This window comes from Protopterus annectens, chromosome 2.part0 (genome assembly GCF_019279795.1).
Source record: "Protopterus annectens isolate FY-2018-M chromosome 2.part0, PAN1.0, whole genome shotgun sequence".
In the NCBI taxonomy this organism is placed as follows: domain Eukaryota; kingdom Metazoa; phylum Chordata; order Ceratodontiformes; family Protopteridae; genus Protopterus; species Protopterus annectens.
This window is the reverse complement of record NC_056728.1, coordinates 1,342,270,919-1,342,283,605: the sequence shown is the minus strand read 5'-3', so window position 1 is coordinate 1,342,283,605 and position 12,687 is coordinate 1,342,270,919. Positions and strand designations below refer to the sequence as shown.

The following is a 12,687-nucleotide window of genomic DNA, read 5'->3' as shown; positions in this document are numbered from 1 at the left end:
GGCTCCAAGACACCAGCCGGTGCTGGAGAAGGCCTTGTTGAAGATTTAGATGTGCCAGAGTTGGAGGAAGCTGAAGAACTGAATAGAACTTCCTCAAAGGATGGTTTTAGACCCTTGAGTATAAAGCTTGTTCTTTCTCTCCTGTAACACCCTAGGAGAGAAAGCATGGCAGAACAAGCACGATTCCTGCAAGTGGATGACCCATAAACAGTGCCAGCCGTTAAAGACATCTTTTGGGAGCATTTCATGCACGTCTTAAAACCCGAAGGTTTGTGCTCCTTACTCTGTTTAGACATTCCACTTACACAACACCCAGGAAAGGAAGAAGGGGAGATGACTACGTCCTCTAAAACAGGCCTAGCCCTACAGAAGGAAGTACCATGAGGACTAGGTCCTCCAGCTTAAATGGGCCTAGCCCGGTGGAACAGAAAGCTAGATCTTCTAATTTAAACAGACCAGAACAGGGGAAAACTCATGCACACACAAGCTGTAATGAGACTATTTAGTAAAAATTTAATAATAACTAGTGTACTAGGGAAGGAAACTCCAACCCTAAGTAATTAAGAAGCAGATCCCCACCAAAAATACAATCACTGAAGAAACTAAGCTGACTGTCAAATGGAGAGCTAATAATGGTCAGAAATAACAACAGGAGCCCCTGTTAACTACCATTGGAAAACTGCCAAAAACTAATGCTCTACCTGATATAGGAAAAAAAAAACAAGGCGCAACGGTGCCTACAAGGAACTCTACACTGGCACACAGGATACCAGACTAACAAGTTTAAACTAAGATTGTACCAAAAGGGCAAACAACACAACTGCCTAGGATAATAGCAACACAATATTAACTCTAATACTATGTAAATAGAAAGAATTTGACACTTAGCCAGAGCCAAGAGAAGCGTGGCAAACGAGATGCGGGTGTTTGTACCGGTGCACTATGATATACCTGCTTAGCCACGAGCTAACCAGAAGTTTTCGAGCTTGTAAATCGGCTGAGTTGGAGCCGAGGATCGGCTCTGAACTCATATGTAAAAATGGAGGTGAGATTAGACTACACAACATTATCTTTTTTATGATGATATTGCTTCAGAAATAAAAAAAAACAAGCTTATTTTTCTTAATGAAGTTTTATATTGGTGGATTTATGCTTACTCTTACCAAATTTAGACTTCAGCAGTGACCCACATTACATGAAGATACAATTGTGTATGTGTCTTTGTAGTTGAAGTCACCAAGAGAAAGTACATTCTGGAGTGAGAGTTCTGGCATAGTTTCCTGTGAAATTTGTTAGAACATTTCAAGAGAGTTAGAAATTTGGTCCTGTAATGACTAGGTATCGCTAATATTACCACATACACATTGGTTGCTGGTTTTTTTTTTCATATTCATAATTTTCAGGTGGACAACTAACTATATCTCAGAATCTTATCATTAGGGTGTCTTCTGAAATCATATCTAAAATAATAGCTGTTCCTCAGACTATGATTTTTACTGTCATTTTAAATGTATAGCTTTCAGGAAAACATGTACATATTTGAGAATATGCAGCATGTTAGCTCATACAGTCGGCTGTGTAAAGCTGAATATTCTCTTGTTTGTCCTGATAATTTGATGATACCAGGAAGAGTGATGTATGGATATTGACATTTGTAGACGGTGTCATATCTAGGCTGGCATGGTAATAAAATATTGATAACTACGTCTGTAAAACATTCAGTTTAAAAAAAAAATAAATATATATCTTACCAATGACAAATGCCTTGTGTTTCTGTAACATTGGGTATAAAAAGAAGATGCATTTATGTACAGAAGTGAATACTGTAGTATAAAAATTATCATTTCATTTTGTAATTAAAATTCAAGATGCTCTTTTCCTTTGGAACTGAGAGCAGACAGTTTTATTATAGGTAATTATTCCAGTACCATGCCTTGAAAATGTTCTGGGACTATAGCCAACTTTTTGGAAATATACCCATTTATGTACAGGAAGCAGAAATGGCCAAACAGAAAGCAATTATTTGGAAGTTTAAAGATAGTTGATTCCATGTCATCTTCTTGTGATAATGGCACTGATAACCTTTACTATGCTCAGACAAATAAATACCAATGTAGATCTCTTGAGTTTTACTGATCACGCTGGTCTTCATACCATCTAACAAATCTGCATCTTAGAACAGACGCCATGATTACAAAGAATGGCAATATGAAAAATCTTTGCTCTATAGATACTTTTTGGGCATCTACTGCTGACTTTAGATCTGCAGTATCTCCCATACCTTTGACATACTTAATGATGCCCATGATGTCAGAAGCTCTGCAATGACTGTGTCACTCCAAATGAGATGGTTTATCAGCCCAAGGGCCTAGTAACATCCAAGTTCAAGCAGTGGACAGGGCATGCACAGTTGCAATAATTGTCCAGCTGAAGTTTTTCTGTGTATCCCTACTCACCCCGGTATACTTGTATGCTGTACATCACTTGGTGGTTGAACAGGGGTGCCACCTCCTCGTGTAATGATATGCCCAGCCATCCATCAACTTGATTGAGGACTGTTTTCATAGCTATAGCATCACTACCAGATCTTGTGTCCTGGGTGTGGCCTTGAACATGTTCTCGCATTCTACTCCCTCCTCCTTCCAAAAAGGTGCAGCCTTGTACCCCATCATTGGCTGATAATCTACCTAGGCTGTCTGTGTTTCAGTCAGAGCTTCTGCCCTATGTGCCATAAAACATCTGTAAGAAACCAGCAAAATAAAGAGGTATGAGCTCATAAAAATGGAAGGGCTCTGTACCTATTTGTAAAAAAAAAACCTAAGATGTTAGAGTTAACTGTTAGATTAAGAATTAGAATTTTAAGGCAAATATTAGGCCTTTATTCATTATTTGAATGCACCTACAGTACAACCAGGAGGTCGATTTTGGTCGCCCATGGCAGCAAAAGAGTTAAGTATATATTTTATATGTGGCCCCAAAACAATTTCTGTTCGCTCAATGTGGCCCTGGCAAGCCAAAAGGTTGAACAACCCTGCTCTACATAGTGGCCTAGACTTCTTCAGCTCCAGGGAGAACCTGGGTGAGCAGAGCTGTGGGGTACTAGGTCTAGGGGGGAAGGCCTCAACGGACCAGAGTGGTCAGGGGACCGCTTTCGAGGCTGGTCCTTGTATCTTTTCTCCCCCTCCGCGGGCCTTGAACTGGGGGTTTGAATCCCAGAGGCCTGGGGAGGATACGGGAGCAGCTGTTACCAAAGCAGTAGCAGAGGCAGGGACAGCTGTCCCTGATGCAGGCAAAAGCCCTTTCATCACTAATTTAGCCCTCCTGTCCTCGAGGGCTCTAGCGTTAAAGCCAGTGCAATAGAGCAGGCTGTGTCTAAATGGGCTGCTCCTAAGCATACAATGCACAGAGTGTGGCCATTGGCTGGAGAGATTTTATGGCCACACTTCCATGCATTTTCTGAAGACGGGTTTTGGGGTCTCAACCATCTCCAAAGAAGGCCCCCCCCACCCACACAACCACAACAATGGGAAAAGGGGAGGGGAACACAGTACACAAACTTTTTTTTTACGGATGAATACGTGCGAGTTAGGGGAGGTAAAAGAGGGAAAAACAGGGCACCTAACTTGGACTCAGTAACTCTAAAGCACTTACCCACAGGAAACACATGTCTGGAGGTGAGGGACCACGATGCTTGTCTGTAAAGTGGCAAACGAGATCTGAGGGAAGGAAGGAGATGGAGGGGCATTATGGGTAAGAGGAAGAGCTTGGAGCTCAGATCAGATGCTGGTGATTCGGGTCTACATTATATTCTCGAAAGCCAACAATGTCGGCATGAGAATATTGAACGCTCAATCTCAAGCGTGTAAACGGAAATCTCCGTAAGGGGAGATTTCCATTTACTGCAATGTAGTGCAGTCTCGGAATTGCTATATTTAAGTAGCGAGGGGGGGGGGGTCTTGCTCCCCTGCTTAAACCATTTGGGGTATTTTTTTCTTGTCTTTTTATAGTCAATGTTTGAAGAGGTCGACCATATGTTGTTCGATGTTTTCAACTGTCGATCTTATAATATAGACCAGTGATGCGGCCATCTCGGATCCGAATAACCCAAACAAGTTTTAAAGATTATGAAGTTAAGTGATGGATGAAACAAAATTATTTTGATTCAAAATGCTCTCTCAAGACCGTCTAAGACAGAACTTTTTTCTCTCAAGTTAAATAGCTGGTTGATGTTTTGTATAACAAGTAAATGAAATGAAAGGAATGTATAAATATATCCTCTTGGGTTCCTATTACATGAGCGAACGCTCATTTGTCGAACTCAAATGCACAAAACCACAGAATATCAAAAGGAACAGATCAGTGAATTTTTCCCTGGGGAAAATATTTGCTGGTCCGTTCTCTGGACTTTGCTGTTTTCTTCATTGTCGTGCAATCTTGGAGTTGGTACATTTAAGGTAAAGGATGAAGCCCCCCACTTTGTTACCTGTACATTTTTTTTGGATCAGTGAATTTTTTGCCTGGGAAAAAATTTGCTGATCTGTTCCTTTGAAATTTTGTGGTTTCATAACAGATAGTTTGCTATTTCTAACATTTGATCATATAATATGAACCCATCCTCTCAGATCCATTTTAATTCATAAAGCTGCTATCTTCATAGCTTTATTTATTTTTTTACACCCCTTCATCATTTTCTGCCAAAGAACAAGAGGAATGTGCTCCAGCATGTCCTGTTGTGGGGACTCCAGAGATTTCTTTTGCTTCTTTTCCCCCCTCTCCAGTATCTGACACATAAGGTGTAATGCCAGCTCTGTTAAACTTTGACGTTGGTGCACACTTCCTCACCCCCAGCTCAATGTTGATATTCTCCTTGGCAGGATTACACCCTGATGTTCTGCCTATCTAGAAAGCTTGCAGTCTGACCTTCAAGTGTTGCTCCTGCAATGGGACTTGTACCAAACTCTCCCTCAAGAAGTGGTGCTGGTCACTCACTTGTACTCCCCAAGCTGTCTCCATCAACAACCATGTCATCTGTGTCACTCCGAGGTTTATCCCTCTGCGCCATGGAACTGGCAAACAGTCTTCTTTGGCAAATTATTTTAAAATAACATGGGTTAGATATTGATTTAAAAGCAGCAGTAAAATGCAACCATATTTCTTTTATATCTCAAATTCAATATAAAACTACATATTTTACACTTTGTGCAAGTGCCTCAGGCAGTTTCTCAAAGAAAAAATGACTAACTCCTCTAGGATTTTTGAATGGAATTAAACTGTTCTAGTTTAAAAATTAAGGATAAGCGCAAAACTCAATTCACTGATACTACTGTGACTTATTCCATCCAACTGTATAGCAGTATCAATAATGCTGAAGTGCATGGATAGACTCCGTTCAGTACTGTAAAATAAAATTAAGCTTTCTGCTGCATCTGTTCTGTCAAAAAGGTAGAACAGTTTGCATTGGCATAATCTAGGCATTACAGTATTTTAATCTATACTACTTTGAAGTAAACTAATACAGAACTGGCAGAATGTCATGAGACGCTTATATTTATTTTTTTACTTCAACATTATTCACTTTGCAACTGAACTTAATGAGAAGTAATATCATGAAAGCTGTTTTTATTCTACAGGCATTGCAGTTTACAACATAAACTGAATTCTACTAGAAAATAGCATCTGATGTAGCAAATGCATGCTTTTCCACATATAAGTTGAAATTAGTCAAAAAAGATCAGGCAGCAAACATTCAAGCATAAAATTACTATAAAAACACAAACTATGTAAAACAAAGAGGTCAATAATTTAACACAAAGTGAAATACATCCTAGTTCTTTGTGGTCTCCTTACATATGATGTGGAATGTTTATTGAGTAAGAGCAAGAACCATTTCATCCACATTTTGTGCCCCTCTGCTTTGGCACTAGTATCCTACGAGTTCGCTTGCATTTAAACTTTTCCATTTACTATCCTACACAAAACATTTATTTATCCTCTGACATGAAACAGCATGGAAAGATAAATAAAAAAATGCAGATAGCAGGAGGACAGAGGCAACTTCATTCTACCATATAGGGTCACTCAGAAGATGGCACAAAGACTAACTTGTCTTCTCCCTCATTACTTTTTTTTTTTTAAAGATATTTCAACAGTGTGCTAACACTTCATGCATATCATGTGTTTTTCCTTTCCTAACCAGTGTCAGGCATACAGATACAAGGCATGTACTAAAAATAAATCATGCCAAACACTACATCCTTGGAGACAGCCTACTCCCAGCTATCCAAATACATGTCTAAACCTGGATAGTGATGTATTAATCATTCAAAGACTGGAAAACTGCATCATAAACAGCAGCTGAAAGACCAGTTCACTTTATGGCTACAAAAATATTAGTTAGGCTGGCCTGTGCATGCCAAGATAAAAAGTAAATGTTCAATGTAACTGGCAACTTCATCCTTAACAGCTGTGACAGCTTATGTTGTAAGGAATTCAGAGTAATCAGGCACTTTATGTCCACACTTGTTATGTTTAAGATTTTTATTGAGTCTAAAAATTAAATAATTGGTATTGTCACTACATGCTCTTCATCTTGGCCATGAGCTCTTCTAGGCTTTGTTCAGAGTCCTCTACAGTGTCTCCAGCAGCAGCTGTTTCATCCTGTCAAAAGAAAATCAAAATTAATTCATGGTTTAATCACTTTTAATTATTAAGCATTCTCTATAACAGTGTTCATTAACTCTAGCGAACAGATTAGGGAGGTGAAACAGAGAAGCCATCAAGAGTACCTATGATATATCAAAATCTTTCCCAGAATGACACTGTTCCACAAATATAACTGCAGAACAGGTTGGACACCCTACAAGTGAGCACTAGAAAGTCAAAAAAGTCAATATTGCTTGAATGATAAACAGCTACAACAGTGGTGGTAACGGGAATTCAATTTGAGGTGGGAACTTGTGGGGCAGGGCTACAGTGGTGGTCATGGAAGTGATCTTTAAAAGGGGCTGTTATCAATGGTGGGGTTGTAACTACAAAACTAACATGGTTCTAAACAAGATACCTTCAACATGAATAATCACATCTGGACGGAAACAAAAAGAATGGCAGTGTGACAGACAAAATGCAGGCAAGACTACAAGATCATGCTTGTCTATGGTCAAACTGGCCACATCTACTAAAGACAATCATAAGGCCTTCTTCACATATGTCTGCAATCTCAAGGGAAGCACCCACATCTGCTGGGAACTGGTGGTCAAGGGTACGACATACACAAATGCTGTAGATACAGCCAACCTACTGGCAGACAGGTTCAGTGAAAATTTCATCCTCTGTCCTTCCCATCAGTAACAAAGGACATCCCAGTACCTGCCCCCTGACCTCTGGGAAGCAAGTCATCACTGCCCTGTCAAAGGCAAAAAAAATAGCCTCCATGGGACCCAATAACATCCCCAGGCTGCATCATACATGAACTCAGGCAGAAACTTGTAGCACCATTAGGCACCCTATTCAACCAATGAGTACCAGCTTCATCCCAAATGAGTGGAGGACAGGCACCATCATCCCTTTGCACAGAAGTGGAGCACCCACCGATCCAGGAAATTCTAGACCCATCACCCTAACTAGCCTCATCTGCAAGGCCAAGGAGTGGATTATCATGAACCTCATTAACAAGGATACTGACAACCTCCAGATACTCAAGCCCACACAAGTTTGGTTTTGTCAAGTGAGGTCATGTCTGTTAAATTTGGTCAACTTCTTTGAGGCAGTCACCAAGGCCATGGACAAGGGGAAGACTATGCACACCGCCTACCTTCACCTAGCCAAAGCCTTTGGTACTATTCCCCACTATAGATAAACTCTCTCAACTAGGCATCAATCCATATGTTACCAGAAGGGTAGCAAACTGGCTCAATGATGAAACCCACCTAGTCAAAATAGGGGAAGCCACCTCAAGCAGTAGACCCATAACGAGCAGTGTACCCCAGGGATTGGACTTGGGGCCTCTGCTATTTGGGATGTACTTTTCTGAGGTGCAGGCCAAAACCAGTGGGATATGGCTGACCAAAACTGCAAGCTGGGTGCTGTCATCAATTCCCCTAGTGATGTGGACATCCTCCAAGAGGGTCTCACCCAAACAAATGACTGGTGCTAGAAACACAGCCTCAATGTGATGTCCCCAGAAATTATCACATTGATAATAAGGGCCTAAGCATGCAATCAGTTGTGAGGAACTTGGGCACCCAGGTTGATAGCAACCTGACTTTTGACAACCACATTGCCTCTGTTACTTTCTACATGGCCCACCTCATTAGTAAGAGTTTCTCATCCAGGGACAAGGTGGTCATAACATCCTTGTATTCTTCCCTTATAAGTCCCATTATTGAGTACAATGCCCCTTTAGGCACGTACCTCACAAAGTACATGCAGCAGCTGGACAGTCCACAGAGGTTCCTCACCATGAGAATCCAGGGCTTCAAACATCTACCCTACACAGATAGGTTAAAGGCCCTGTCCCTCTACTCAGTCTCCTCTGAGATGACCTCTGTCTGGCATACAAAGCAATCTCAGACCTCACCCTGATGGGACTCCTGCATATCCACAAGTCAAGCTCCACTCGAATAACCCACCTGGGTGACCTCAACAGGACTTGTGGGTGGGACAGATGTGTCCCAGAGACTCCTCCATGTCAAGCAGCGTACCTCATTAACCTTATTTATGCACAACCTGGATGGCAAACAGAAAATACATCCCTGGGATTCCACCTGTGGCCCTGCTGGACCATGGCACAGGTTGCTGACTTGCTGGAACATGGGCTAAATTCTTGGTTAGTCTTGTAAAGGCCTCAGGGCCAATAGCCTAATAACTTCCTATGATCGTATGCATGCACAGTAAGGAATAGAACATGAGGGCAGGCAGTACCAAACACAAACAAGATCTGTGAGAGCAAAATTATGTAACTTACCTTGATAACTGAAGGCATCTCAAATCAGGACACTTAACACTGCAGTTATTAGACTTATTTGGCAGCAGTCTGTTACAGATATCCTTTTTTGTTGTCTGTATTTTACACTCCCACACTTAGTGTAAATCGACAAATTCTCTCCATAATTTATGTCTTCTAGATATTCTCTGCATTGGGTCTACTTGATGTGATCCAGTCCTGACCACACTGTTTCACTACCCCATCTGAGGTAATCCACAAAACATATGCCAAAATTCTGTTTCAAAGATTTTCTGCTGCATTTCACACTTTCAACCTTTATATATTTTACCCCCCAAGATTACACCGATGTGGAATAAGAAATACATTTTCTTCTTTTCCTCCAGTGAGGTGAGTTCTCTGAGTTAGTACATTTAGAGGCTGGGGAGGAACACATCAGGGTTGGTGAGCACTGCCACTGCCCCCTCCCCCTCATGAAAAACTTTTCACTCTCAAGTCCCAATTGAATATGCTTGGATTTATGAAAAGGGAGTGTCAATGGAAGTCATGATGCACTCTAGTAATGAAAGAACTTCACATAAAGCTGGGGAATGACACTGCAAGACCAATAATGCTCCCTGTCAGAAGCACTATTATGACAAGGTTCTATCTACAACATAAGTAAAAAGATTTAACTACAGTTAATATGGACTCTAAAAGCACATAAGCTAGCAGATTAGTTGTTAAATAGCCCTCTTGCCAGCTGATCCTAATACGGTAAGTTTCTAGAAAATCTGTTCTAGACCACTATCTTTAAGAAAATTAGTTGATAAATAGCCCTCTTCCCAGCTGATACTAATATGGCAAGTTTCTAGGCCACCATCTTTCTGTCTTAATGCATTAGCAGTCACATGGTTAACATAAAAGACAGCAGATTCCCTACCTCAGTCTAACTTCCTTCCTGCTGAAAACTAAAGTTTTAAAGAACCCTCACATGAGTGAAAATGCAGGACATTGAAAGTTTTTTTTTTTTGGGATAATATTCCACTCTTCACTGTAGTGCGATCTTGGAGTTGGAATATATAGTTAGCGGGGGGTGTGGGGGGCACATCCCCCAACCATGAGTTTAAGGTCATGCATTTTTGCTCATATAGACCCACTTTAATCATACAAGAAAAAGATGCAACAATCTGTGATGGCCATAACTCAGGAGACAAACAGGAAACGTGCAGTGCTACCATAGGTGCCCATATATTTTACAAGGCAGAGTGAAGTCCATAGACCAAATCATCTTATCAGTATACACTCTCATAGGACTCCTCTTGCCTCTGAAATAAAGTTACGAGTTCTTATCAAACTGTCAAGGTTTGCTTAAAAAAAAAAAGCAAGGGTTCCACTTTGTTTTACATGCAAGGCAATATTACTCCAGAAATGTGGGAGCCTTAAGTAATCTGGCCCTCCAGCATGTGTTACTTATTTGCTGAGGGATATCAATCTTTAGCATTTATGGAACAAGTTGTTCTGTACAGGTCTACTTCTTCAACAACATGGAATGCTAATATAAACCACCATACAAGAGTCTAAAACAGAGTATAGGGACAGAAATTCAACTTTGTCTTGGTAGAGGAGGGTTCTTTAGATACCAAGACAGCCTTGAAATCGCTATCCCTATAAACTCTTGCATTGTGATTTATGTCCAAGATTCTGAGCTAAGGACCAAAAATTACATTTTTTCAAAGTGTTTACTATAAGTGCTGCACACAGGATGACTCTCAAGCAGTCATACTTTATCATCCACCAAATTAGATGATCTGTAAGCAGAGAAACATGAATCAACCACTCAAGAGTGAAACAAAGAGACACTGCAAGGAAAAAAATAAATCCGGAGACCTGGAACTGCAAGGCAGCCCACTCAGAGTCTGCTTCTCAGCCACATTATAATTAATGGCAAGAGTGCAGAATCTGAACTGTGATGCTGGAACAGATTTCCAGCACCAGGAAGTAATTACAACAACATGCAGAATTTGCTGGAAAGCAAAAACACAAGGAATAAAGAATGCAGACACTAAACAATGTAAATAAAAGGAATACTGCCTTCTAATGATTTTGCCTGAAGTAAGATGCAGAGGTTGCAAAGAAGATGGCAACATTCAATTTACGTTGTCAATCTACTCTGTCATATAATTTTCTATGTTGATCTTTCTAAACAGATGCAAAATTCTATTTCACGTCAAGACTGAGATACGAGTGACAGTCTCAGGAAGGCTCTTTCTTGACTGCCTGCAACTAAACCAAAAAAGGAAGGGGTTAAACTTCTCCACTATCTTGGCATACATCTGTTAAGGACGTAAACTTCCTGTGCAATTTTTTCCTTTGGTCATGCTGTGCTTCCACAGCATGACTAAGAAGGGTCAGTCAACCAGCTCACTTACTCAGTAAATAAAAAAAATAAATAAATAAAGCTAGTGCCCGCGAATTGAGCAAAACAGCTATGTGGAATGGAAGGTTACCACAGCATACAACATAACGTTTTTGAACCTTATGCAATTCCAATCCATTTAGCTACAAAGAATAGTTGTGTAAAGTCTTAGCATAACTACAGATGTCCTCTTCCATGTTGCAGTATTCTTAACAGGAGGTATTCACTGCCAAAGGTGGTCCCAATGTACACCCAGTAATCAAAAGACTATCCACTGCAAGGTAAGTGGGACATCGCACGTAGGCCATAAAACTGACATCCATACATATTCTCTTCATAACTAAATGTCCCAGTAAGAACACCAGCCCAAGGAACAAAGGAGGTAAACATACATCCAGGGAAAACGACAAAAAAAGAGGGAAGATGGGAGGAATAGAATACTCCAACATATAAGAGGACAGTCATGGTTATGGTAAGATTTTACACAACTATTCTATGTCCTTTTATTCTTATGTTGCAGTATTCTTAACATGAGGGAGAGTACAAAAGCTCATGAGGAAGAAGGGGGGGGGGGGGCAGAGGTGCTATCTTAAAAAAAAAAAAAAAAAAAAAACATGGAGAATGGCTCTAGCAGAGTCAGCTCTAGATTTGGATATGCCATCCAGTTTATAATGTTTAGTGAAGGTATGAACGGAAGACCATGTAGCTGCTTCCAAGATGGCATTAGTATCCCAACATCACCTGAAGACGCCACAGGAGTAGAAAGGCTCTTACATGAAACATGCAACAAAAGGAAATAGCTTTAGAAATCCAGGTGGAAACATGCTGCTTGAAAATGGGCATTCACAGAGCCCTGGGATGAAAAGAATCGAAAAGCTGAACAGATTTCCTGATAGTCTTAGTTTTATCCAAGTAAAATTTGAGTTAACTATGCACATCCAAGTTGTGTTGAGCTCTCTCACTAGATGACTGTGGAGAGGGGAAAAAGTGGGCAAATGAATAGATTGGTTTAAGTGACAATTCATTCACAACTGTGGGCATAAAATAATGGTCAGTACATAAGAAAACCTCATCCTTATGGAAAACCAGGAAGGGAGGGCCATCAAGGCTTGAAGTTCGGACACACTCCTGGGTGAAGTGATGGCTAATAACAGTCTTCAGAGTACAGTGAAGCTGCAGGTTCAAATAGAGCCACAGTGTGCTTTTCCACAACAAAATTGAGATCCCAAGGAGGAGGAACAGGCTTCCTGGGAGATTTGATGAGAAGGACACCTTTAAGGAAGAGTTTAACCTCCAATTTAGAGGAAAGAGGAGGAGACAAAGGCCGACAAGCAGAAATGGCTGACAG

General features: G+C 40.7%; 1 protein-coding gene across 1 annotated transcript in view; it reads right to left on the bottom strand.

Moving 5' to 3' along the window:
* Window positions 1-5,529: 5,529 nt before the first annotated feature.
* UBA5 (ubiquitin like modifier activating enzyme 5) overlaps window positions 5,530-12,687 on the bottom strand; it is a 443,420-nt gene continuing 436,262 nt past the window's right edge. Inside the window, exon 12 of the mRNA XM_044061527.1 lies at window positions 5,530-6,657. Within this exon, the coding sequence (XP_043917462.1) occupies window positions 6,574-6,657 (84 nt within the window). The 3' untranslated portion in view covers window positions 5,530-6,573. The remainder of the gene's footprint in view (window positions 6,658-12,687) is intronic.